Source organism: Schistocerca americana, chromosome 1 (genome assembly GCF_021461395.2).
Source record: "Schistocerca americana isolate TAMUIC-IGC-003095 chromosome 1, iqSchAmer2.1, whole genome shotgun sequence".
NCBI lineage: Eukaryota > Metazoa > Arthropoda > Insecta > Orthoptera > Acrididae > Schistocerca > Schistocerca americana.
Genome location: NC_060119.1, coordinates 1,017,670,404 through 1,017,697,302, shown reverse-complemented (window position 1 = coordinate 1,017,697,302; position 26,899 = coordinate 1,017,670,404). Strand labels below are relative to the sequence as shown.

General features: G+C 41.6%; 1 protein-coding gene across 2 annotated transcripts in view; it reads left to right on the top strand.

Moving 5' to 3' along the window:
- LOC124548964 (major facilitator superfamily domain-containing protein 6) overlaps positions 1 to 26,899 on the top strand; it is a 225,648-nt gene that overhangs the window by 143,441 nt on the left and 55,308 nt on the right. For both annotated transcript variants that reach the window (XM_047125207.1, XM_047125208.1), the window contains exons 3-4: positions 2,374 to 2,672; positions 26,407 to 26,758. In XM_047125207.1, the coding sequence (XP_046981163.1) occupies positions 2,374 to 2,672; positions 26,407 to 26,758 (651 nt within the window). The remainder of the gene's footprint in view (positions 1 to 2,373; positions 2,673 to 26,406; positions 26,759 to 26,899) is intronic.

The window sequence follows — 26,899 nt, the reverse complement described above, 5'->3', positions numbered from 1 at the left end:
CAAAGATTTTTGTTGCTGTAGGTTGAACACCTTTCTGAGACACTGACAGATTTTGTAATGGATCATTTATGCCTCTAGTGTCATAAACATGGACATAACTGTTCTTTACAAATTGTGGGGGATGATTTATGACAAATTTAATTAGTGAGTGTATGTATTGTGACAGTGCAGTTAAAATGTCTGACTCTTTGAAGAGGAACCTACATGCCTGTGGATTAAAACCACAAATTATACATATCTTGTACAATGACTGGTTATCCTGTCTCCTGTTTGACAATATACTATATAATTTTAATCTTAGTATCTCCATTAATAATTTCTGTCAGAATGCAAATATCCAAGACATTTTAATGTCTTTTCTTAAAATATTAAAGTAATTTTTTTGTGGAATACAACTGATGTCAGATCTTGACTTATACTGACCTTTTATATAACTTTCCCTTTTCCCCTTACATGAGATTTTAATTCCATACATGACTCATTTCATACAGACATCATTTAGTATGAGGTCTGCAAGTCTGAATAACTTTGACATATCATTACATGCCATCCTGTGTATGGCTGCTCCGTGTCCGACTCCTTTGTATGTCTTACATTTTCCAGCACTGATAATATCTTTACTGTAGCTGAAAACTAGATCTTCAATAAAGTACGGATTGAATCATGACTGACTGCTGGCTTCATACCTTTTTGAGTTACATCAGTCACTGTGATTCAAATGGAATACAATCTGATTAATCCCTTTGTTATCCATGGGTTACTTGTTTTTTACTGGATTTTATGGACAACAGTTTAGGAAAGTGACTTTCAATTGTTGACATGATTTTGCTAAGGAATAAACTGAATTTGTATATAACTTTCTCTTAAAATATTGTATGTTTTCTCATTATTAAACTTGACTGTTTTGCAAGAACTTGCATCTGGGCTGTCGCGTGCTGTACTGTTTATTTCCATTAATTGTGCATGGTACACATTTATTGCTTCAGCCTGCGTACTGCCATTAAAAATGTTATCTGCCAGAGTCTTGCTATCTTGCTAATAAGAGCTGGAAAATTGGCTACTGAAATTGGATTGAAATACCTAAATAAAGGTTTCACTTCATTTTTCCTGTTCATATCTTTTAAAATAATCTACACTGAAAGCTTGGCAAACTACAGATTCTTCTTGTCTAACAGGTAGCTCAGTAATGCATCTTGATTTCTCATTAATAGCTGAAAGTTTCCTAGAGGGGATCTGTAGACTGTTATAATTACCAGAGAAGTTATCTGCAATAACAATTTGCTTCTAAGTTCTGATCTGCAAGAAAACTTTTTGACATGAAAGTTTTTTGAGAATCATATCATGTCATGATATAAAAAACTGTTTTGATTTAGTGCCCAACTTTTACATAATTTTCAACTTTGTTTTTCCATGTTGACTCTAATCTGCAATCCCTGATTTTTAACCTCTCCGTCTCTGTGCTTACATGATGTTCAAAGAGGTACAGACCATCCATCTCTTAAGAATTTCACACATCTTCTAGGCATACAAGAAGCTCGTCTATCTTATTTTTCAACCTTGTAATGTTCTGGTGAAGCAAATTAATTTTGTCTTCCTGGAAACTGTTACGTATATTTTGGTCCCGTTCTGTTTCAATTTCTTTCAAGACTGTCTGTCTATAAGCTAATTGTGATCTAAAAAATGTGCCCACATGACTCCAGTCATCACAGGGATTTTGTCTTGTGCACCTGTGTTGTCCTTACAATTCCTGCAACATGCTCAGCTCTGAACTTCCCCCTCCTAGTCAGGTGCAGGCCATGACAAGTCCACACAATTTTTGTCCTGAACCTACGCTGTTAATTTCAGTTCAAAACTTGTCATAATTGTGTTGACATATAATTCATATGCCCAGTAATATTTTTAACCTGCTTATTTTGTCTCAGTAAATAAGTAATGTTAGTATGTGTGGATGAAGAAAATTCAATCATGTCATGGCTTTCACTTCCTTGACCTGGAATTTTTGTTCAATAATTTGAAAAGATCCTGATTTTATTTAAAAATAATGTAGGAATGCTACCAATGTTGCTAAGCTAAAGAAATTACTAAAATATTAGTGTTTTTTTTTTTAAAAAAAGACGGAGCCATCTGATGTACCCCCTGAGATACTGTCCTGATAAGATTGTATATGTATTATTTTTAATATGTATTTAAATACAAAGTGGCTTGAGTTGCAAAGTGTTTCTGGGGAACACACAATGTAGCTGATCAAATTGACGAGCTCCTGCAAAGAGCATGTAGGCCAAAAAGATTCATTGCAGTATATTGTGTACATTACTTTTAATGCATTTGCCATTTAATAATGCATGTGAACAATTTTTATAACTTACATTGCAGCCCTGGGACCCATATTGCACCAGCTGAATGTATTTGGCAAGCAGCTGGGTGTCTCAGAAGTCGTCATTGGAGGGATTAACGCAATCTTGCCCATCTTGTTCCTGCTTGCGAAACCTGTGTTTGGCTTCGTGGCAGACTACTTTAGAAGCCAGAGGAAGCTGGTTTTCATGCTGCTCGTCTGCTCCATGAATGTGTCTCTTGTGTCGCTGTACTTTGTACCTCAGCCCAAGGTGCCCTTCCTTGCTGAATATAGACTGAATGCTATTAACACCAGCTTGATTGATGAATGCACGAAGATGGTAAGTTCACAGATACATACTTAATTTCTTTTTTTAAGCCTAGTTAGGTCATTATCTAACAGCAAAATAAACTCATTTTTGAATAGTAAGCTACTTTCTTTCTCTTTTGAAACGTAAAGACGGTAATGTAAAAGTGTTGTGACATTATAAAAAGGACTTTTACATTTTTCCAGTGGTTTAAGTGAATTTCAGTTTTTATAAAAGTTACTATAATAATATTTACACCTGATTTTGTGGAGCTAAGCAAGATTTTCTGAGGAGATTGTAATTCTGGCAGAGATGGAAAAGGACTTGGAAGAACATTTGAACAGAATGGATAATGATTGTAAGATGAACATCAACAAAATTAAAATAAGAGTAATTGAATGGAGTGTAATTAAATCCAGAAATGCCGAAGGAATTACAGAAAGAAATGAAACCCTAAAAGTGACTGATGAGTTTTGCTATTTGGGAACCAAAATAATTTATGATGGCTGAAGAAGAGCGTATATGAAATACAGATTACATTTTTAGCAAGAAAAATACTTCTGAAAAAGAGGTATTGGTTAATATTTAATATGAATTTAAGTGTGTGGAAGATTTTCTGAACATATTTGTTTACAGTGTACCCTTGTATAGAAGTGAAACGTTAACTATAAGCAGTTTCGACAAGAAGAGAACAGAAGCTCTTGAAATGTGGTGCTCCAGAAGAATGATGAAGATTAGATGTCTGGATTGATTAACAAATGCCGGCAGTACTGAATGGATTTGGGATTGGGGGGGGGGGGGGGGGGTGTTACAATTCGACCAAAAGAAGGGACTGGTTGAGCTGACATTCCCTGAGATATCAAGTGATTGTCGAAAGTTGAATGAGGGGTAAGAAGTCTAGAGTGAGACCTTCTGTAAGAAGGTTCAAATGGGTGTACACTGTGGTAGTTAAGCACATATGAAAAGGATTGTACAGGATATGTAGCATGGAGAGCTGCATGAAATCAGTCTTCAGACTCACCACCACCACCACCACCACCACCACCACCAACGCCACCACAACAACAACAACAACAACAACAATGACAAGTGGCGAATACTTATTCTGTACCTGTTGGCAGCATAAAAAACAACACATCTACTAAGCATACGGATAAATATGAGAGAACTAACATGCTTAACCTTGTGCACATATTCACACAGTTTTTTGATTCTTGGCTCCCTAGACGTCAAACAGCAGAAGCTGGAGTACTTAATGTTCTTATGTTCATTTCTAGTAAAATTCAATTAAAAATAAATTGGAAACAATGAAGTAACACACATTTGGTAAGGACTGGTCAAAGAACTGATTGGCACCTTGTCTCTTCCTCCTGACACTGACCTGGGATTGTGTAAGGGGACAATCCCTTCAAGTAAGAATTTTCAAATGGAAGTTAGCTCATAACAGTACCAAGAAATATTTCTATAAAACTACAAGGAGACAGAAAAGGCTGTCCAGTATTTATACATAAGAGGCAAAAATTCCAGTGCTGATGAAACTGACATATAAAAGTGTGATCTGTCAAAGTATCACTACCTTGCCTGTTCAGTAGTTGTTGGTTGCCTTTACTCCTAAATTACACTGCCTGGCAAAAAAAAAAAAAAAAAAGTGAATCATCCAGAAGACATGGCTGGATGTCACTGTAGCCTCGTACACATACACACCATCATCAGGTGGGACAGGTAGCACGCGGCCACCAGTGTGTGTTGTTGTTTGTATTTAGTGTTGTTAATGGGCTTGTAGGATATACGAGGTGGTATCCAAAATTTTCAGGACTGGTGCTGCATCTGTTGAAAACCTTACCTTTGGACTAATGGTCACCATAACCCTCCACGTATGCACTGGTGCAACGCTTATGCCACTGGTCAAACATTTTATGGAAGTCCTGCTCGTTGAGGGTGTTTATCATCGCCAGCGATACTTCTTGAATCCTCTCTAGAGTGTCGAACTGATGGCCTTTTAATTTGATTTTCAGTTTTGGGAACAGCACAAAGTCACAAGGTGCCAAATTTGGGTGGGGTACAACCGCAATGTTATTTTTTGCCAAAAGTGTCATGGTGAGCAACATTTGTGACAGGGTGCATTGTTGTGAGGCAGCAGCCAGTTCCCTTGATACCAAAGTTCGGGCCGTCACCGCCACACGTTTTCATGGAGCCGTCGCAAAACATCACAGTAGTATGCAGAATTCACTATTTGGTTGGGACGAATTCTTTGTGCACAAAGAAAACGATGACCATGCTCTTCTCTTTGCTCTTCACCTGTCTCACTTTTTTGGATCTTGGAGGGCCACTCAAACACACGTGTGTGGCTCATGTTCTGTCCCCCAAACATTTGTTGAATCATTGCAAGGGCCTCCGTAGCACTTTTCCCAAAATTCACAAAGAATTTGATACACACATGCTGTTCTGTTTGTGAATCCATCGTAAAATCGCCGCATGCGAAACAGAGTATTATGGAAATCACTGTGGACACGCAACACATCCTCCCAGCTGAATGCCACTCCACACACTGACTCATCAGATATGCAGCTCACGCCACTTAATGGTCCAAAGATCTACTACTCCTACTTTCCAGATGGGAGCACCAGTGCCAGAAATTTTGGATTCCACCTTGTAAAAGTGCTGTGACCAGCACCAGGTGTTGAATGATTACTGTGAAGGGCACAGAGGTGCCACATACTTGTGTGAGATAGCATTATCAGCACATGGCAGCTTGAAAGGGGCTTGTTTGTGGGTCTACATCTGGCTAGCTGATTGATTCATACAATATCTACATCTGTAGGGTATTCAGATATGACAGTGGCTTGATGTTGGACCCCCATGGGAAGATGAGGACAGGCATACTCAATGTCTAGCTTCCAGTAGTCCACATCTGACCACCACAAGGGAGGGTTGCCTTACTGTGCACCAAGCACGTTGTAACCTCTTCACATTAGTGCATTCCATCTGAGAACAAATAATGGGCTCCCAACACGGTTCTATCTCATCCTGCACCATACCAGAGACTAGCAGTATCCAGACTAGAGTGTTACCATCCCATGTGTAAGCTGACATTAACACCATGACACAAATGATTGCATTACCATTACTGGTAAGCATGGACTGCTGGTGAATGGCACTGCATTGTGTTCAGTGATCAGTCTCTGATATGCACTGCTGTAGATGACCATTTTTGTTGAGTGTGGCAATGTTCTGGGAAGAAGTCCTAATGTTCTGGAGAGCCACTGCAGTGTTACTCCTGGTTTCATAATGTGAGGAGCCTTTGTGTATGACTTCACAGCCAAGAGAGAGACCCGGTTAAAAGTTTATGCCCACTTGTGATGCTGAATCTGGCCGGAAGATTCTCACATGCTGCCTCAATTTCTATATTGGTGGATTTGAGTTTCTTGTAAAGTGTGACAAATGCACCACCCCCATTTCACATCAATCTATCTTTTTGATATATATTTATATTATCCCAAAAATCTCATTGCTGCAATTTAAGATTTGAGCTCCACAGCTGTCTCTGGCTGCTTCAGACTCTGGGACTCCATTGTGAATGCTTTGGCAGTTGATCACTGGGCTTTTAATTGTTTTATATGAGAAGGATTGGGAGGATTTATTTGGGTCTTTTATAGTTATCATGTCTGGGCTGGATAGAAAATCACCAAATCAAAAGAAAACGGCTCTTGTGTGCATTTCATAGAAGCTCGACCACCTTGGTGGCAGCCTACTGTATGCACTGTTCCTTTGACCCAATTAGATGGAGCCTACTGTTCTCAAGTCCAAAAGGTCATAGCTTAGCTTGTCATAGAACTTCCAAAATCCCTTGTTTGAGTCTTCTACTTGGCTCCGAACCATAGAGTCCTGTCAACTCTGAGGATAATATTGATGACTGTGAGCTTTGTTGAAATTTCATGAGCAAAGTTGTTCTTCTCAACTGTCTCTGACAGGCACTAGAATGAACAAAGTTTGACATTAGAGACAACAGGCATTGTTTGTTTCAATGTGTGCCACAATCTACAGTTGTTTGTACCTTGTTCCCTCAGCAACAGCCAGAACAGCCTCTTCAGCATATTGAATGAGGCCACCAGATACACAAATGGAAAGCGAAATTGATTCCCCCTGTTCCTTGCTGCCGTTTCCTTAAGGGGTATCATTATTCAAAACACTTGAACTGCCAATGATTGACATGTCTAACCTACTGCACTTGCTAGCCCATACATGAGACACAGCAGGCTTCACAAAGGGTGAAGTTTCTCTCACTGAGTCAGTTTGTTTCAAACTTATTGGTTTGGGGGTGTTGATGTAGTAACCTGATTTCTCCCTCATCCCTAACTCTACTGTACATGGCCACTAGACCTCCACTGACATGCCACTCAGTCAGCTGGAATAATGTTGAAAGATTCTGTACTTCATGTAGAGGAGACAATATCCATGAGAGAGGAAAGTACCTTGGTACCTTTGGTGCAGGACTGTCAGAAATTCACCCAACATAACCATTCGAAGCAGCTTTCCATTGCTTGATAGCAATCAGAGATTTTCTGCTGCTCAGGAACAGCAACTAACTCATCCCATGCCTGAGTACAGCATTCATGGTTAGTGCAATATTTATCTGAACACCAAACAAGTTACTTTAATGACTTGAATTTTCGTGTGTCTGCCCACTTCAGGTTTTTCACTATTTCTGTGTCACTCTCCCTTTGACCGAACAAAGCTGTCACCATTCAGAATTCCCATATTTGTGTACAATGAGTATCACTATTAGTCTTATTTGGTACTCAATCCATACAATTTATAAATATTCTAGAATGGGTTGCATGGGAGTTTTGTAACAATATTTTTTGTAGACTGATTGCATTTGCATTTTTTTTCCAACTAAAGTGTACTGCCTACTACAACTGAGCCCACATGGTCATTCTTTTTCATAACCATACAAATTGTTACTCACAGTTATTTGTATAAGCTGGCTGATTCCAATTGGGGCTCATTGGTGTTGTAGTCATAGGCTTGATGTTTTTGCATTTTGTGTAGTATGCAATTTTACATTCATGAACATTTAAAGCAGGTTGTCACTCTTTACACCACTTTCAAATCTTACCAAGATCTGACTGAATATTTGTGGAATAATTTAATGTGATAGACAAAAAATCTACTCGCCAAGCAGTGGTAGAACACACGTATATAAGACAGTTGTAATTAGGCAAGCTTTCAGAGCCAGTTGCTCCAAAAGCTATGTGTGTGTTCTGCCTGCTTGGTGAGTAGATGTTTTATCTATCCAATTAATTATTTTGTCAATAATTGATTGAATATTTGTAGAGCTTTTTTCAGGCAGCACTTCATTACAGATAACTGCAAAAAGTCTGAGATTATTAATGTATGATATTGTCTGCCAGGTCATTAATAACAAGAGTACCAACACATGTCCCTGGAGCACATCTGAAGTTGCCTTCAACTGTCAATAATTCAACATCCAAGATAATATGCTGTAGCCTTCCTACCAGGAAATCCTTAGTCCATTCACAAATTTTGTCTTATACCCCATGTAATCAAACTTCTGTTAATAAGCATTGGCGTGCCACTGAATTAATTGATTTTTGGAAGTCAATAAATACTCGCACTTACATGACTACCTTTATCTGTGGCACCCAGTATGTCATGTGAGAAAAGTATGAAGTGTGTTTCACATGGTTAATGTTCCCATAATCCCTGCTGGGTGACATGGAGGAGGTCATTCTGTTCAAGGTAACATATTACATTTGAGATGAAAATGTTCTAAGATTCTGCAACAAGTGGACGTCAGTGATACTGAATAGTAATTTTGTGGGTCACTTCTGTATAAATTTTCTTGTAAACAAGAGCGACCTGTGCTTTTTTATAGGTACTGAGCACAGTTTTTTGGTCAAGGTATCTATTGTATGGGGCACATCCAAAAAGTAAATTTCCCAATGTTGTTTGCTTTAAAGTACACATTTGGCTGAGGAAATTCTGGATGCGCAACAGATCTAAGGTGTGAAAATCAAATGCCAGCTGGACAAGTCTCCCCCTGCAGGTTCGGGGGTTAGAATAGGCCTGCGGTATTCCTGCCTGTCGTAAGAGGCGACTAAAAGGAGTCTCAACTGTTTCGGCCTTTAATGTGATGGTCCCCATTGGGGTTTGACCTCCATTTTTCCAAATACAACAGAAGTACGAGCCTTTTGGGGAAGGACACCTTATGTGGTGCAACATCAGTCCTCTGTGCCCTAAGACCTTGGCACTCTTTATCGTCTTGGCGTCGTAACTGCACCCTCCATCCCTCATTTTGGGCATTCACACCTGATGGATTGTGTAAGTTACGCCCTTCGTGCGTCACCATCTGCACCCACGATCACTATGGACTACCCATGGCACCCAAAATCCAGCACGGTAGCCAGCCCGTTGTGGTGGGGTCGTCATGTACCCTCTAGGTTGTAGCCCCCCTGACAACACAGGGATCGTACTGCCGATGCCTGAGCTGACACCTCCCCACGTAAGCCAAGGAGTAGATGCCCGTCTCTCTGGGGCATCAGGACTCCCAGCAACGGCCATCCTGCCAGGTGGCCTTTGCTGTGGCTGGGTGGCGCCCGTGGGGAGAGCCCCTGGTCGGAGTGGGTGGCATCGGGGCAGATGCCCCGCAATGAAGCGGGTGAAATCTCAATCTGGTGGTCGCCCGACCGCCAATGTCTCTAAGCTTGGTAAGGTGGAATTTAACGCTCTGACATATAACCCGAAATCGTTCCCTTCCCTAGCCACACCATGGGAGGAACGTAGGGCTGCAGACAGACAGGAGCCGTATTCGCCACGATACCTTGTATGCAGCAGAACTGATGGGGATTCGTTTTTGGGGACTAAGCCTCTTTTCTTTGTGCACAATCTCGAAGATACGTTTGGGGAAGTGGCGTCTCTTTCCAAACTGAGGAGCGGGGCCATTCTGATACAAGCAGCTTCATCTGCACAGTCCCAGGCATTACTCGCCTGTGAGAAGCTCGGTGACATCCCCGTTACTGTCACTTCCCATAAGTCCTTAAATTTGGTCCAGGCGATTATTTTTCATAAAGATCTTCTGCTACAGTCTGATGACGAGCTACGTGAGAACCTGGCACGACGAGGTGTACACTTTGTCCGTCGTGTCTTTAGGGGGCTGAAGGATAATAGGGTCGCTACCGGTGCTTTCATCCTGGCTTTTGAGGGCAACTGCTTGCCTGAGAAAATCAAGGTCTTGATCCACCGGTGCGATGTCAAGCCCTATGTACCGCCGCCTATGCAATGATTCCAGTGCTGGAAATTCGGACACATGTCCTCCAGGTGCACTGCCAGCCCCACGTGTCGTGATTTTGGACGACCTCCGCGTCCTAATGCTCCATGTGCTCCGCCTCCCACCTGCGTTAACTGTGGGGAGCATCATTCTCCCTGCTCACCAGACTGCGCAGTCTATCAACGAGAGCGGAAGATACAAGAAATTAACACCTTGGACCGTTCAACTTACCAAGAGGCAAAGAAGAAGCTAGAACGACTCATCCCCACACCTATGTTGAGGAGTTATGCTACCGTCACACTGCCGCCACCAGCTCCTGCACAGACTCCCTTCTCCATTGGCCCACAGAGAAATCAAGTAACGTCTGCCCCACCGCTGGAACAGGCCACTATCTCTTCCACTGCTCCCAAAACACCCAGTTTGGGAGCAGTGCGCCCCAAGCAACCGGGGACGTTAGTCCCCACCTCTCAGCCGGAGCGGCGACAGCCCTCTCCGGCTCCTCAGCCGGGGAAGCGACAGCTCTCTCCGGCTGCTCAGCCGGAGACGCAACAGCCTCCTCCGGCCTCACTTGTTCGGAAGGGATCCCTTGGGGGAGTCCCTTCCAAGGACTTCCCCAGTGTCTCACAAGACACTAGCCAGTGGCTGAAGAAGCCACCAGCTGCTGGTCGAAGGGCTTCACGCTCTTCCTCTGTTCCTGATAATGCATCAGGAAAGCCCTCCCAGCATGCCAACCCTCCTCCCAAAGACAAGAGAGAGAAGAGGAAGCTCTCCAAGAAGGATAAGGGCCCAGTGGTTCCCGCACCAACGCTTCCTGTCAGCTCAACCTCTGAGGATGAGGTCGAGCTCTTTGCATCCCCTGATGACCTGGATCTCGCCGTCTCCTCAGAAACAATGGCCGTAGCGACGTCCGTCACTCAGTCGGTGGCAGCATGTGACCCTGCGAAGTAATTTGCCTTTTCAGTGCCTGAATGCCCCTACAGGACACGCTTTGTACAATCCTCCAGTGGAATTGTGGCGGTTATTTTAGTCATCTACCTGAGCTACGTCAGCTTCTAAGCAGGACACCTGCTTTATGCATTGCCCTCCAGGAAACTTGGTTCCCGGCAATGCAGACCCCTGTCCTCCGTGGATACAGGGGTTATTACTGCAACTGTAGCACATACAATAGTGTGTCAGGTGGAGCCTGTGTGTATGTCCTTACCTCTGTATATAGTGCTCCTGTGCCCCTTCAAACATCATTGGAAGCTGTGGCTGTCTGTGTAAGGACTACCCAGTACATAACCGTCTGCAGTGTCTATCTCCCTCCAGGTGGTACAGTCTCCCTGACCGAATTGGGTGCACTTGTCGCCCAACTTCCCACGCCTTTTCTTCTCCTTGGGGATTTTAACGCCCACAATCCCCTGTGGGGTGGATCGAAGATTACTGGCCGAGACAGAGATGTCGAGAATCTCATCTCCCAACTCGACCTCTGACTCTTAAACACTGGCGCTGCCACGCATTTCAGTGTGGCGCATGGCACGTTCTCGGCCATAGATCTGTCGTTGTGCAGCCCAGGGCTTGTACCATCGGTCCACTGGAGAGTCCATAACGACTTGTGTGGTAGTGACCATTTTCCCATCTTCCTTTCACTACCCCAGCGTCGATCCCATGAACGCCTGCCTAGATGGGCATTTAGCAAGGCAAACTGGGAAACGTTGTCCTCTGCTGCCACTTTTGAATCTCTCCCCCACGGTACCATCGATGTGGCGGTTGAGACACTGACTGCAGCGATTGTTTCTGCTGCGGAACATACCATTCCTCGTTCGTTAGGGTGCCCCCGGTGAAAGTCAGTGCCTTGGTGGTCTCCGGAGGTCGCTGAAGCCATTAAAGAACGTCGGCAGGCACCCGTCTTTGGAGAACCTCATTTTCTTCAAACGTCTCCGTGCTCAGGCACGGCGGCTCAAGAGGCGGAAACAGGAGTGCTGGGAGAGGTACGTTTCCACCATTGGTTCCCGTACTTCACCCTCCCAGGTGTGGATGAAGATTCGGCACATCTTTGGATTGCAGCACTCTACAGGTGTCACAGGGCTTACCATCAATGGGGCGCTATCCACCGATGCCGATGCAATCGCTGAGCATTTCGCACAGCACTATGTTCGGGCCTCTGCATCGGGGAATTACCCGCCCGCGTTTCGCGCGCTAAAACGCCAGGAGGAATGCAAACGGCTTTCTTTTGCTTCTCGCCACCCTGAGGCGTATAACACCCCATTTAGTTTGTGTGAACTCCAAAGTGCCCTGGCACAGTGCCCTGATGCAGCCTCTGGGCCAGATGGCATCCACAATCAGATGCTCAAACACCTGTCCCTGGACTGTCAGCGGTGTGTTCTTGCCATCTTCAACCGCATATGGGGCGATGGTGTCTTTCTGTCGCAGTGGCGAGAGAGTACAATCATCCTGGTGCTGAAGCCTGGTAAGGACCCACTTAATGTGGATAGCTATCGGCCCATCAGCTTGACAAACACTCTGTGCAAGCTACTGGAACGCATGGTGAGTCGACGGCTGTGTTGGCTGCTCGAGTCTCGGGGTCTTCTGGCTCCGTGCCAGAGCGGCTTCCGTCAGGGCCGTTCCACCACCGATACTTTGGTCTTCCTTGAGTCTGCAATCCGCACTGCTTTTTCCAGGCGCCAACACCTCGTCTCTTTTTCGATCTCTCCAGAGCATATGACACGACGTGGCGGCACCATATTCTCGCCATGTTGCATGGGTGGGGTCTCCGGGGCTTTCTCCCCATTTTTATTCAGAATTTTTTATCTGTTCGGACATTCCGCGTTTTAATTGCCACATCCCATAGTTCACTTCATATCCAGGAGAACGGCGTTCCACAGGGCTCTGTATTGAGCATGCCCCTTTTCCTTGTGGCCATTAATGGCCTTGCAGCAGCAGTAGGGTCGTCTGTCTAAGCCACGTTATATGCTGACGATTTCTGCATCTTTTTCAGCTTCTCCACCATTGGTGTTGCAGAACGTCGGTTGCAGGGAGCCATACGCAAGGCGCAGGCGTGGGCCCTAGCCCATGGCTTTCAATTTTCTCCTACGAAGACTTGTGTTATGCACTTTTGTTGGCGTCGAACTGCCCATCCCCACCCTGAGCTCTATCTTCAGGATGCCATGCTCAGGGTTGTTGACACTTACCGTTTTCTGGGATTACTGTTCGATGCCCGGCTTACTTGGCTTCCACATATTCGTCAGCTCAAGCGTCAGTGCTGGCAGCATCTGAATGCCCTCCACTGCCTGAGCAACACAACTTGGGGTGCAGATCGTCACACGCTGCTGCAGCTCTACAAAGCCCTTGTGCTGTCCCGACTGGATTATGGGAGTGTGGCGTATGGCTCAGCGCCACCCTCAACATTGCAACTGCTGGATCCCGTTCACCACTGTGGGGTTCGACAGGCGACAGGAGCATTCTGCACCAGTCCTGTTCATAGCCTCCTTACTGAGGCTGGGGTTCCTCCACTTCATATTCGGCGTCAACAACTGTTAGCCAACTATGCTGCCCACATCCGTTGTTCGCCCCGTCACCCTAACTATCGTCTCCTTTTCGAAAATGCGGCAGTCCGTATCCCACACCGGCGGCCGCGATCAGGCCATACAATTGGGATCCGTGTTTGGTCGCTCCTTAATGAACTCGAGTGTTTGTCACTTCCATCTGCTTTCCAGGTCCGCCCACATACACCACCTTGGTGTATTCATTGGCCGCAGCTTCGGCTGGAACTTTCCCGATGGCCAAAAGATTCAGTTCCTCCTGCAGTCTTACGCTGCCAATTCCTTGCTCTCCTAAGCGCATACCATGCCTCGGAGGTTATCTATACCGATGGCTCAATGGTTGATGGCCATGTGGGGTACGCTTATGCTCATGTGGACTATGTCGACCAGCGCTCCTTGCCGGAAGGCTGCAGTGTTTACACTGCAGAACTGACAGCCATTTTTCGTGCCCTTGAGCATATTCGTACCAGCACTGGTGAGTCCTTCATCATTTGCAGTGACTCGCTCGGTAGTCTGCAGGCTCTTGACCAGTGCTACCCACGCCATCCCATTGTTGGTGCCATCCAGGGGTCCATTCACGCTCTTGAACAGCGTGGTCGTTCGGTGGTGTTCATATGGGCCCCGGGACATGTTGGGATAGCGGGAAATGAACTCGCCGACAAGTTAGCCAAAGAAGCTACCCGCAAACTGCCGTTGGAGATCGGCCTCCCGGCAACTGATCTCTGAACGGTTTTGCACCGTCGGGTCTTTGGGATGTGGGGAGACGAATGGCCCACTCTTTCTGCACCCAACAAGCTGCGGCAGGTAAAGGAGACCACGACTGTGTGGGGTTCATCCATGCGGGCCTCTCGCAGGGATTCTGTTGTTCTGTGTAGGCTCTGCATTGGTCACTCTTGGCTGATGCATGATCATCTGCTGCGTCGAGAGGACCCCACTCATTGTCGCTGTGGTGCGAACATGACGGTGGCCCATATATTGTTGGAATGTCCTCTTTTAACCGCTCTCAGGCGTGATTTTAATCTCCTGGGTGATTTATCCTCTAGGTGGCAATGTCTCTATGGCAGATCGGGTTTTAAGTTTTATTCGCGCAAGCGGCTTTTATAGGTCAATTTAAATTTTTTTAACATCACCCTCTTTTGAGCTGTATCTTTTAATTAGTTTTGTGTTGTAATTTGATTCCACCCTAAACTTTTAGGCTGGAGGTTTTAACGTGTTGCAGAGTGGCTGGCTCATCCTATTATTGTCGTGATCAGCCAGCCACAGTCCTCTGCTGTGCAGTTTTAATTCCTTCTGCCTTTGTTCTCTATGTTGTTTTTGTTGCTGTGCTCTGTTTTCCGTGTTGTCTTACAATGGACTATGGGGCTTTTCTTCCCCCGGAATTTTTCTTTTAGTGCTTTGCCTGACTGGTGGATAGTTTCACTGTGCTCTGTGTTTTTATGAAACAAGGGACCGATGACCATTGTAGTTTGGTCCCTTTAATCTTTAACCCAACCAACCAACCTGGACAAGTCCCGCCTGGTGCCAGTACTTCAGCAGCAGTGCACCAAAATGGCATCTCTTATTCATTCTCCCACCACCTATGAGCTTTGGTCAGTGATAAGGTACCTTAACACACAAAACATTGAGTCCATCAAGTTTCATCAGTGGCTCTGTTAGGTCTATGGGCAGAACATCATGAGCAAACAGATGGTGTGTTGTTGCTGTAGGTTTTTTTCTGAAGGTTGTTAAAATGTCCATCATGGAGAGTGCCATGGGCAACCACCCCTCATCAATGATCACCCGGTCGAGTTGGTGCAGCAGCATGTCCTGGAGAAACATAGCTTCATGATTACTGAACTCAGCAGCCATTTTCAACAGCAGTTGTGATCCTTGTTGCCTGAAACTGTCACTAAGCCCCTGCTGTTCAGAAACTATGTGCCAGGTGGCTGCAAAAAAACCTGACCCCAAGCACAATAGGAAAAGCTTTGGAGCAGCACTGATATTTCTGCAGGAGTATCATGATGATAGTGATGAGTTCCTCGAGGGGATCGTCATGGACCATGAGACATGAATTTCTCACTTGACCCAGAAACCAAGCAGCAGTCAATACATTGGAGTCGCAATGTATCTTCAGTAAAGATGAAATTTAAACAGACTGTGTAAGTGCAGAAAGTGATGTGCATGGTGTTCTGGGACAGGAAGACATTCTGCTCATTGACATCCTGCCCAGAGGTGAAACAATGAACGCTGACCATTACTACGAAACAATGTGGAAACTGTGATGTGCCATTCAGAACAAGAGGTGTGGAATGCTTACTGGAGGTGTTGTGCTGCTCCATGAAAATGCTTGTTCTGATACAGGTCAGTGCACAGCACCTGTTTTACAGAAGTTTGCCTGGGAGCTGTTTGATCATCCAGCACACAATCTTGATATTGCTCCCAGTGATTTCCATCTTTTCTCGCACATAAAGAAATTTCCATTCTCTGGCCAGTGTTTTGACAATGATACAGAGCTGCAGATGACTGTCACACGGACCGGTTCCACTTACAGCCTGCAGACTTCCATGACACAGAAATACAAAAGTTGATCCCACGATATGACAAGTGTCTCAATTCTTTTGGTTACTGTCAAAAAACAGCTCAAACATTGATGTACCAGTTGCCAATAAAGCTTTTCATGTAATATGTTGTCTTTGTTTTTAAAAAATAGGAAAACTTATTTTCTGGATCCGCCTTGTATATTATGGTTGGAAGAAGGGCTAACTTGACTGAAAGTTCTGTATAGAGTCGGAGAGCGATTACACTGGACGCTTGGGCTCTGCTCAATTTCAGCAGTTTTTCACCACTACTGGCATTAGTATCTATACCACTAATTTTTTCAGTTGTGTGACAATTACACTCAGGCAGTACTCTTGGAGCCTCCTTTGTAAAGCAACATCAGGAAACAGAGTTCAGCGTTTCTACTTTTACTTTGCTACCTTTTTTCTCAGTTTTTGTGTTGTCTGTGAGTGTCCAATTGCCAACTTTGGTGCTACTGATTAATTATAGTTTTTTAGAAATTTCTAAAAATCTTGCCCTTGTATCTGCTTTTCTTCAAAATAGTTTTAGATGCTCACTCCAGCTTTGTCTCTGCAAATTATATTGCTGTGACAGACTCACCATAACATCTTTCTGTGCTTCACTGAGTGTACTGTTATTTGTTAGTTAGCGAGATGGTATTTCTTTTTCTTTGTTTATGAGCTTTGTTAACTATTAGTATACTGAAAAAAAGGTGAATCATTGTACTGTTATTTGTTAGTTAGCGAGATGCTATTTCTTTTTCTTTGTTTATGAGCTTTGTTAACTATTAGTATACTGAAAAAAAAGGTGAATCATTGGCCTGTTGTTTTAGAAATCAGTGGAAAATTGTCCCTTGTGACTAAATAGTACAAGATAGCATGAAATTAATTGGAGTTCTTTCAATAGGTTAGACATTGCAGGATGACCAAATGATCTGCATTCTTTCAAAATTCAAGCAGCCAACCTTGAACATGACAAGAGCTGACCGTAATGGTCTTCGTGAGCTCTATAACAATCCTCTTATCATAGTTCTGCCAGCAGATAATGGAAATGAGGCTTTTATTATGGAACAAGCTAATTATGATGTGAAGATCGAGTTGATGCTGGAGGAGGAAACATTCATAAACTACCAAGAACCCAACATCCTGAATAATGAGGAAGATGTCAGGGCTTCTCAAGAAGATAATGTTATTTAAAACCTCCTCCCTCAGGCACCTTGATGAGTTACTTTGTATGGCCTACCAAAACTTCATAAGAAGAGCACACACATATGTCCCATCATGAATGCCATTGGGTCACCAGCTTACAGGCCCACAAAACATCTTGTCAGCCTCCATACTTTGCTCATTGGTCATTGTGGGCACCATATCAAGAATAGGGCTGACACCATCATCTTGGAGGAGGAGATATGATGGTATGCTTTGATTTGGTGTTATTATTTATGCACATTCCCATGAAAGATTTTATAGATCTACTCTCCCAATTATTTGATAACACTGTTATGGATTTATTTACTGTGAGAAATCACTCTGGACATGGCTCCTGCAAAGCCTAGTTGTTTTTATCATTTATATGGTCTCATGAACATAAAAAGCTGGAAGAATTCATGGACCACATCAGCAGCATTTATGATAACATCAAGTTCATGATAGAGATGGAGACAAATGGCGCCTTGACTTGTTTTTGACACTCTCATCTACTGTAAAGAAAATGGGTGTCTTAGAAACATTGTTTGCTGGAAACCAACCCACATGGACCATTATCTGCATGCTACCAGCTATCATCACCCTTTGCAGAAAGGTTCTGCTCTCAAGACCTGGTTGCATCATGCAGAAGCCACTTCAAATGCTTACAACCTTCTGAAGGAATTGAGCCACTTATGAAAAGTATTCGAGGGAAAACTGCTACAACAACTGCCAGATTTTGCAAGTCATCTTGCTGAAGAAATGTTCATAGTAAGCCCCCAAAGGAGGATACAAAGCAGCTTCCATTTTTGTCATTTTGTGGCTGAATAACATGAAAGGTTAGTTGACTTCAAAAGAGGCACAAAATTGGTTGGTCCTCAGTGCCTTAGCAAAAATTTGACAACTAATGAGGGCTGTGAAAGATGATGTAGGTCTCAGAAAGCCAGGAACATATAAAATATCATGTGGGTGTGGACAATTTTATGTCAGACTGACTGTTTGTACCACTGTACAGTGCTGTGTAGGCCATGAGAGATGTTTTTGACTGCAGTATCCTGAGAAATCAGCAGTAGCAGAACATGCTCTTGAAAACAGGTACCATATTGTATACACAGACATCTGGGTCAACATTATAAAAGAAGCAATCGAGATAAAAATTTCTGACAGTACCCTCAATAAAGACAGTGGCCTACAGCTAAGCACAGCTTGGAATCCAGCTAAAAAAACGTTGAAGAGGATGTGACAAGCATGCAACAAAAACATTATCATATATGGCACTGGAGTGAGCACCAGTGATGTCACTGAAGGCAGTGTGGCTGTATGAGGACAGCAGCAGTAATCATTTGACACCACTTGAAAATGGCCAAGGAGCACTCAGCCAAAAGCTCATGGATTTTAAACCACTTGACATAGCAGGAAGCTTCAGAAAATTTTATCTAAATATTAAAATTTTGTGCCATAAATTCAGTCAATGGTCACCATGACCTAGGAGTAGCGTCTTTCACAAGTAGTTAAAATGTCATGTGACCCAGGCCTGCTTCCATTGCTTAAATTCTGAATAAAAATCATCAGTAATGGTAACCAAAGACTTATGGTATAAGGAGACACTCACTGGCAACAGCTTTGCCGAAGAGGATGGAATATGAACTCAGGTTGGGGGCACAGTGTTGCCCATGAGTGGGAAACTGCTCCTAAAAGGCAAAAGACTGAGCAAAGATAAACAACATAAGGATGAAGAAGGCAATGGAAAACATTGCTTTAAATGCACGTGGTTTATATCCACAAGAAATGTGTGCTGTAACTGAAAAATTGTCATGATGGTTTCTCCACTGGCAAAGTAATCTGGATTAGTCCCCAATTTGGACCTCTTGGAGGGGATGGTGAAGGCAGCAGTGACCATAAGATGATGATTGATAACCAGCAGAAATGTAATATTCAGTGAGATGATGCCTCCAATGTCAGAAGTCTGAATGTAGTTGGGAACTATAAAATCTGAAAAGAGAAATGCAATAGCTCAGTCTAGATACAGTGTGGGTCAGTAAAGTGAAATGCAAAGAAATTAAGAATTTCTAGTCATATGAATATAGGATAATATCAGCAGTAGTAGAAAATGGTAGATTGGGTATTGCATTGTATGTCTTGTGACTGTGACCCATCCACCACTCGTATAGCTGTTTATTTCAAGTGGCTGCCTTCCTCACTAGCTTACTATATGGGCCCTGGGAATCACAGGTAAACAATCTGCCGTACACACAAACATGTGGGACTGTTTCCCTCAGAATCTCTAGCAGTTGTCACGTTTGCTGGTGACATGAACCTTGCAACAGATGGTGCTGCCAGTGCTGGCACTTCATTGCTACTGCCAATCACAAGCCTCCTGGCATTGCTCCTTGTATCTATTCACAACCCAGTTACAAAGGTCACTTTGTGGCTGATCTAAAGCAGTCCACATCAAGAGTCACTCTGTGGCCAAGATCTGGCTGTCTGTGATTCCTCAATAAGGAGCTCTCTTCACTGAGTGCAGCAGTCCACATTGGGAGCCACTCCGTGAGCAAGTGCCAACCATCTACAGACCCTCAATATGGAGACCCATTGCTGAGCACACCAGTTGCTCCAGGATCAGTGCTGATTACATCTCATGGTCCCTCCAGTCAGAGTCCATGCTGGCTGTCTGTCAACTGCTGGCCACTCACCTGGTGCCTTCACTGCATCACTTTGCAGGACATCACTTCTGACAATGAAACCAAGCTATTACCTCATGGGACACCGCTTACTATGAACTTCGCCCAAAACCAAAGACTGAGGAGCACACCGCAGAATGTGTGTCAAAGTGTTGGGCCATCTCAGAGTGCCACCTTTGCGCTGCTTCATGGGACGTCACTTCTGTCATTATCTCAAAGCTCTCTGTTCTGTGGGACATCATTCTACCACCGACTGTGGCCAACTATAACTATTACCATACATATCAGTGTGCATATAAATGTGGATCTAGTGTTTAAGTCAGGAGTTAGAAAGTACTGTACAAGACTTTGTATCAGCTAAGGCAGAAGGCATAGATAACATCCCTGAATATTCAAATTGGTTTGTAGGATCTACGAGTCTGGAGACGTACCATCAGACTGTTGGAAAAATTTCATCCACATAATCTTGAAGTTAATAAGTGCAGGCAGACATGAGAACTACCTCATATTCAGTTTAATAACTTATGTGTTGAAGTTGCTGACAAGAATAATATGCATCTGTTAGATGATAATTAGTTTGGCTTTAAGAAAGGTAATGACACCAGATAAGTTGTGCTGAATAATGGAAGCAAGTCTTCAGAAAAATCAAGGCACTTTCATACAATTTGTTGACCTGGAAAAAGTGGTGGACATTGTAAAATGATGCCAGATATTTGAAATTCTCAGGAAAATAAGTGTAAGCTATAGGGAAAGGCGAGGTAATACCAAATGCACAAGCACCAAGAAGGATGTAGTCTTTGTATTGTATTTATTGGTCCAGTAAATCTTACATGTACAGTACAGCACATCAGATATTGGACAGGTCAAAGTATATCTTATAATTAAAACACTTTAGAAACTAGAAAATTATGTTCACAAAATTTTACAGCACTTCATATACTGGGCAAGTTAATGTGTAAGTTATAATTAAACCACATTAGAAACTTGAAGTTTACAACTGAATACATGTATAAGCCAATATTAACGATTAAAGTATTTGCATGATCCTCACTTAAGCTCTAAGGATTTTTGAGGAACTCTTCTACACTATGAACTGACATGTACACTAGAGAATTACATTCACAGAATTTTACTTCATATACTGGGCAAGTCGCTATACAACTTATACTTGAACCCCATTATAAACTTGAGAATTACATCTGAATGTATTTATAGGCCAATATTAATGGTTACAGTATTTGCATAATCATCACTTAGACTCTCGAGGATTTTGGAGGAACTCTTCCACACTATAAAAGCAATGTGTCAACAGATATTCTTTTAATGCTGCTTTAAAATTTTTTACATCTGTCATTACTTTAATTTCTCTTGGCAATTTATTGTAGATAATTTTTCCATGGTGTAATGTTCCTTTTTGGCACAAACTGGTTTTTGTATGGAGTACATGAAAGTCAGTTTTCTGTCTTGTATTATGATGATGAACATTTTCATTTTTGGGGAGGATACTAGGATTTGTTATTGTATATTTCTTTATAAACATTGCACTTTCAAATAGGAAAATACATGGAAGGGGAAGAATCCCCATCCTTTTAAATAATGGTCTACATGGTTTGTTCCTTTTTATTCCAGCCATGATTCTCACTATTCTTTTTTGCATCCTGAAGAGTTTTAGGCAGGATGGCGAGTTACCCCAAAAAGTGATCCCATATTTTAGGACAGAATGTATATTAGAATAGTAAACTGTCATTAGACAGTCCTTATGACAGCAGTTTTCTAGCACTCTCATTAAATAACACATGGTACTTAACTTCTTTAATATGTTGTCAATGTGAGTTTCCCATCTAAGATTATCCTGTAGCCAGACCCCCAGAAATTTTGTATTAGGCACACTTGCAATATCCGTGTCTGACATCTGAATTTTTATATCCTCTTCAATGTTTCTCTTGATATTATGAAAATTTAATGCTACTGTTTTACTTTTATTTATTATTAGTTTGTTTTGGTTGAACCAGTTTACAACATTTGTTAATGCTTCAGACAGTCTTGTCTGTAGTATCTCTGCAGTCTTCCCGCTGACTAATATGCTTGTGTCATCTGCAAACTGGATAGTGCTATGGTACTGGTTGGCTGATGTTAGGTCATTTATATATATCAAAAATAGGATAGGGCCCAGTACCGAGCCCTGCGGTACTCCATATTTTACTGCTTTATAATCAGAATAGTGTCTTGTTGATTTATTTTCTTTGTGAAAATGTATTTCTACTACTTGCTTGCGGTCAGTAAGATATGATCTAAGCCAGCTGTTAGGCATACCTCTGATACCAATTCTTTCAAGCTTCTGCAGCAATAGAGTGTGGTCTATGATGTCAAAAGCCTTAGACAGATCAAGGCATATGCCAGTTACTTTTTGTCCACTATCAATTTTTTCGAGTACTTCACCCAGAAATTCATATATTGCTGTTTCTGTTGATCGGCCTTTCCGGAAGCCATGTTGGGTTGTGGATAATATTTTGCACTTTTCTAGAAAATCTAGCAACCTCTTATGAAAAATTTTTTCTAGTATTTTAGAAAATGTAGATAGCAAGGTAATAGGTCTATAATTGGCTATGTCTTCTTTCTTACCCTTTTTGAACAGTGGTTTTAGTTTCACTGTCTTTAAGCAGGAAGGAAAGACTCCATTTGTTAATGAACTGTTGAAAATGTGGGCTAATGGTATTGCAATGAGGTCCTCCACATTTTTAATGACATAATCTGGAATCTCATCCACACCTGTTGAAAATTTTGTTTTTAACTCTCTTATTGATAGTATAATTTCCTTTAGGGTTGGTTGGAGTAAGAAATAGAGAGTTGCAGTTTCTATTTTGATTGGATGGTGTTGTAGCAGGATTTTTATTTGAAGATTTTATGTCAGATAGTAATTTTTCACTAATATTTGCAAAGTATGTATTAAAAGCATTGGCTACTTCTTCTGGATTTGTAATTTTTTTGCCATCTTGGATTACCTGGAGATTTACATTTGGGGAGGTCTCGTTTCCTACTTGTTCTCTGACAATCTTCCACATGGCTTTCATTTTGTTCCTGGCCATTTTTATATGGTGATCATTTGTTGTTTTTTTAGATTCTTTTATGACTTTGTGAAGCACTCTCTTATAATTCTTGAAATGCACCAGAAATTCTTCTGTAACATTTTGTGTTTTTGAGATTTCATAAAGTCTCCTCTTTTCAGCACATGATATTTTAATGCCTTTTGTCAGCCATGTAACATTTCTTTTTTTAGTTTTTAATGTTTGGTTTTTAACTGGAAAAGAAATATTGAAATAATGGGAGAATATTTCCATGAATATGTCAAACTTTTTACATGTGTCCTCATAGTTGTCTATATCATTCCATGTTTCTTTTTTCAGTAAGTGCCTTAAGTGTTCTAGGTTGTGCTTGCTAAAATTTCTACCTTTTCTTGTCATTTGTTGTTCAGTATTTCCTGCAGTGTCTACTGGGAATTCAATAAACTGTGCATAATGATCACTGAAACCTGTATTCATATTTCCAGATTTGTATAAATATTTATCTGTATTTATTAGTATCTGATCTATAGCACTGCTTGACGATTTGGTAACTCTGGTGGGGGATTTGATAGTTGTATGTATGTTGTAGGTTTTTAATAAGGCCTCAAGGTTTAATCTGTCTTTTGAGTTCTTATTGAAATCTATATTAAAATCACCACATATGATGGTTGTTTTACTAACTATTTTTATACTGTTAAGTGCCTTCTCAAGATTTTCAATGAAAGTAGTTACGTTTCCATCTGGGCTTCTATATATGCAAATAACAATTATATTTAAATTTGTCAGTTCTGTAGCAGAAATTTCGAAGTTTTGCTCTTCCCCTAGCTGGTTAGTGAACTTTAAATTTTCGTGTTTGACGTCCTCTCTAACATATATGCATGTTCCTCCATGCATGGAGGTTTTCCTACAAAAAAAAGATGAAAGGGTAAAGCCCTCTATCCTTGTGTGATGTAACATATTTTCGGATAACCAGTGCTCACTAACACATATAACAGACACTTCTTTTAGCTCATCTTCTAACAATATTTCTATCTCACTAACTTTATTTGATAAGGATTGTACATTTTGGTGCAGGAGCATAAATTTCGACGATGACTTATTTACTAGGTTGTTTTGGCCTACCTTATGTTCGACAGCTGCACATGACATATCATTTTTAACACTTTTACAATTGAAGTTTTCTTTCCAGAGCGATGTTTTAGAAGATGAAATCAACATTTCTCTGGAACCACTTGCCATAAAAAACGTTGTGGTTCTTTCCTGTTTCGTGTTGGGCGAGTTGACTTGTAGTGTGATGGCGTTTCTGCTGTAATTTTTGGAGTTGTAATTTGAGGAACCGCAACCAGGCTAGATGGGGATCCTCTTCTTGCCGCTTCAACACTTCCTGAAGTCATTGGAGTGATATTCTCTTTATTTGAAATTGGTGATTGCGTTGCTGCTGCTGCTGCAATTGGAGGCAGTACTAAGCCTGGCTGATTTCGGTTTAATTGCTCCATGATTGCATAGCACAGTGCTACTTTCCCTTTCGTGTTTCTGTGCAATCCATGGGTAGTGAAATTCTCTCTTTTTTGACTGTCTGCATTAATATATGTCACATTGCTGAAGAGCTTACATATTTTCTCGAACTTTCGGTTGGTTGCTTCGATTTCTGTATTCACACACGATGTTTTGATGAGATCATGTCTCATAGGGATGCTTATTACGAAAACTTTCATGTCCATAACTTTTGCCAATGTTTCCCTTAAAGATCGCAAAGCGAATTTTGCCTCGTTCTTGTAGACATCGTTTGCGCCAGCTAAAATAATGCAAGAGTTACAACTTCCATGGTTACTGTGTGTGTCAATATGCTGAGTAACTTCTCGCAGTGGAGCGCCTGGCTTCACAAATCCTATAACACTTTCATTTATTAATTTTTCGTTCATGATCTTTGCCAGTCCTTTTCCATGACTATCAGAAAATAAATAAATAATGCCAGCATCTTGTTTTTTACGTTGACTGTTTTCGTTTTTGTTGTTTTCGGTTCCGAAACTTTCGTTTGTATATCTGCTTCACTTTGTCTGTTCGTTTTTTCTGATAGCACACTGACTCTGTTTTTGCACACGATATTAGAATCAGTCAATAACTTTCTTTGAGAATTTGACAGTTTACTTTTCACTACCGGTATGTTTGGAAGTTCGCGATTTCGAGGAAAGTTTGATCTGTTTTCATGCTTTTCCGCTACCATGCTATAGTTATTTGTTTGCACACGTTTTTGTTTACTTTCAGTTCCTTGCAACAGTTTTTCTTCAGATGGCTGTATTCCATGATTTACTACACTCGATTTTTGCACACTGTTTTTTTGTATTAAAGTTACACTGCTTCTTTGAGATTTATCTTCCTGGATAGAGTTTTCTTCGGTCACTGATTCCCATTTTCCTGTGGAGGCCGTGTCTTCTTGCTTCCCGTATTTTCCCGATTGAAGTTCTTTTATATCCTGGTTTAGAGTACCGATTATGAATTGTAGACTTTTTATACGTTCATTTAGCTTTGATATCTCGTCCTTACAACTCATACACGATTTCTTTTTTCCATCGAATTTTACTTTTTTTTGCGGAGATACACGATTTACTTTAACACTAGCCGCCACTTTCACCCCTATGGTTCAATCTATGCATTGAAGAAGCAATGATGAAAACTCAGAGTGAAAGGATATGAATGATAAGGTTTGCTGATGACATTGATACCCTCAGTGAAACTGAAGGAGAATTACAGGACATGTTGAATGGAATGAACAAAAAAATTAGTACAGAATATGGATTGAGAGTAAACCAAAGAAATAGTATAGTAATGGGGAGTATCAGAAATGAGATTAGCTACAAACGTGGCATCAAAATTGGGGACCATCAAATTGAGGAATTCTGCTGCCTTGAAAGCAAAATAAAACATGACAGATGAAGCAAGGAGAACATAAAAGCAGGTTAGCACAGCCAATGACAGCATTGCTGGCCAAAATAAGTTTACTAGCATCAAACACTTGACTTCACTGGAGGAAGAAATTTCTGAGAATATACTTTTGTAGCATTGTGTGGAAGTGAATTGTGAACTGTGCGAAAACCAGAAAAGAATCAAAGCATTTGTTGACAAGCAGGAGGGAGAGGATAATATGAAAATTTCTGTTTTACTTGAGAAATATGTAGAGAGTATAAAAATGGAGGGGAAGACATTGACCTGAATTTATCTTACAAACCACACAGAAGATTGATAATCCAAAAAAATTAAGTAAGTTTGTTACCTAATAACCAAATGTCCAGATACAATAGACTTTCATTTGCCTTAGTGTCAAATGCTACTTCCTGTTACATGATACACCTTAAGATCAATACATCCATCCTTATCCTTAAAGAAAAACCAAATCCCCTGCCTTCTTAACTCACAGTTAACCTTTTTTATCAATGTGAGATTGACTGTTGTTAATTTTGTGATACAACTGTAAATGAAACTTTCTTTTCAGAGTGTACATAATGAGACAAAATGTGGTGATACGCAAATTGTGCTGTGTGACTGGACTTGTGATGATTCTTTTAATGGAACTGGTCTTCCTGCTGTTCTGTATACAGACAGTACAACATCTTCTCATGGAAGCCTTCATTTGTGTCTGACTGGAAAAAATGCAACATTTTATCCATTTCTCATGGACCCGAGAACAAGCTGTGATTTTAGATGTGCTATGGATAAGAACAGCAGCAATGACTGTCTGTATGGTACAGCAGCATTCTGGATATTTGTGGTTCTCATGTCCTTGGGAACAATTGGTTTCAATGTTTCAAATAGTGTAAGTGATGCCATCTGCTTTGATGTTCTAGGTAAGATATTTTCTTGTATATCAAATCTTCCATTTTAGGTTTACAGTCCAGTAGATATGTAACAGTGAAATACTATGGAATAATCAGTTTTTTAATGATTTATTTATTTATTTGTCCATGTAAATATCTTTTACAGTACAT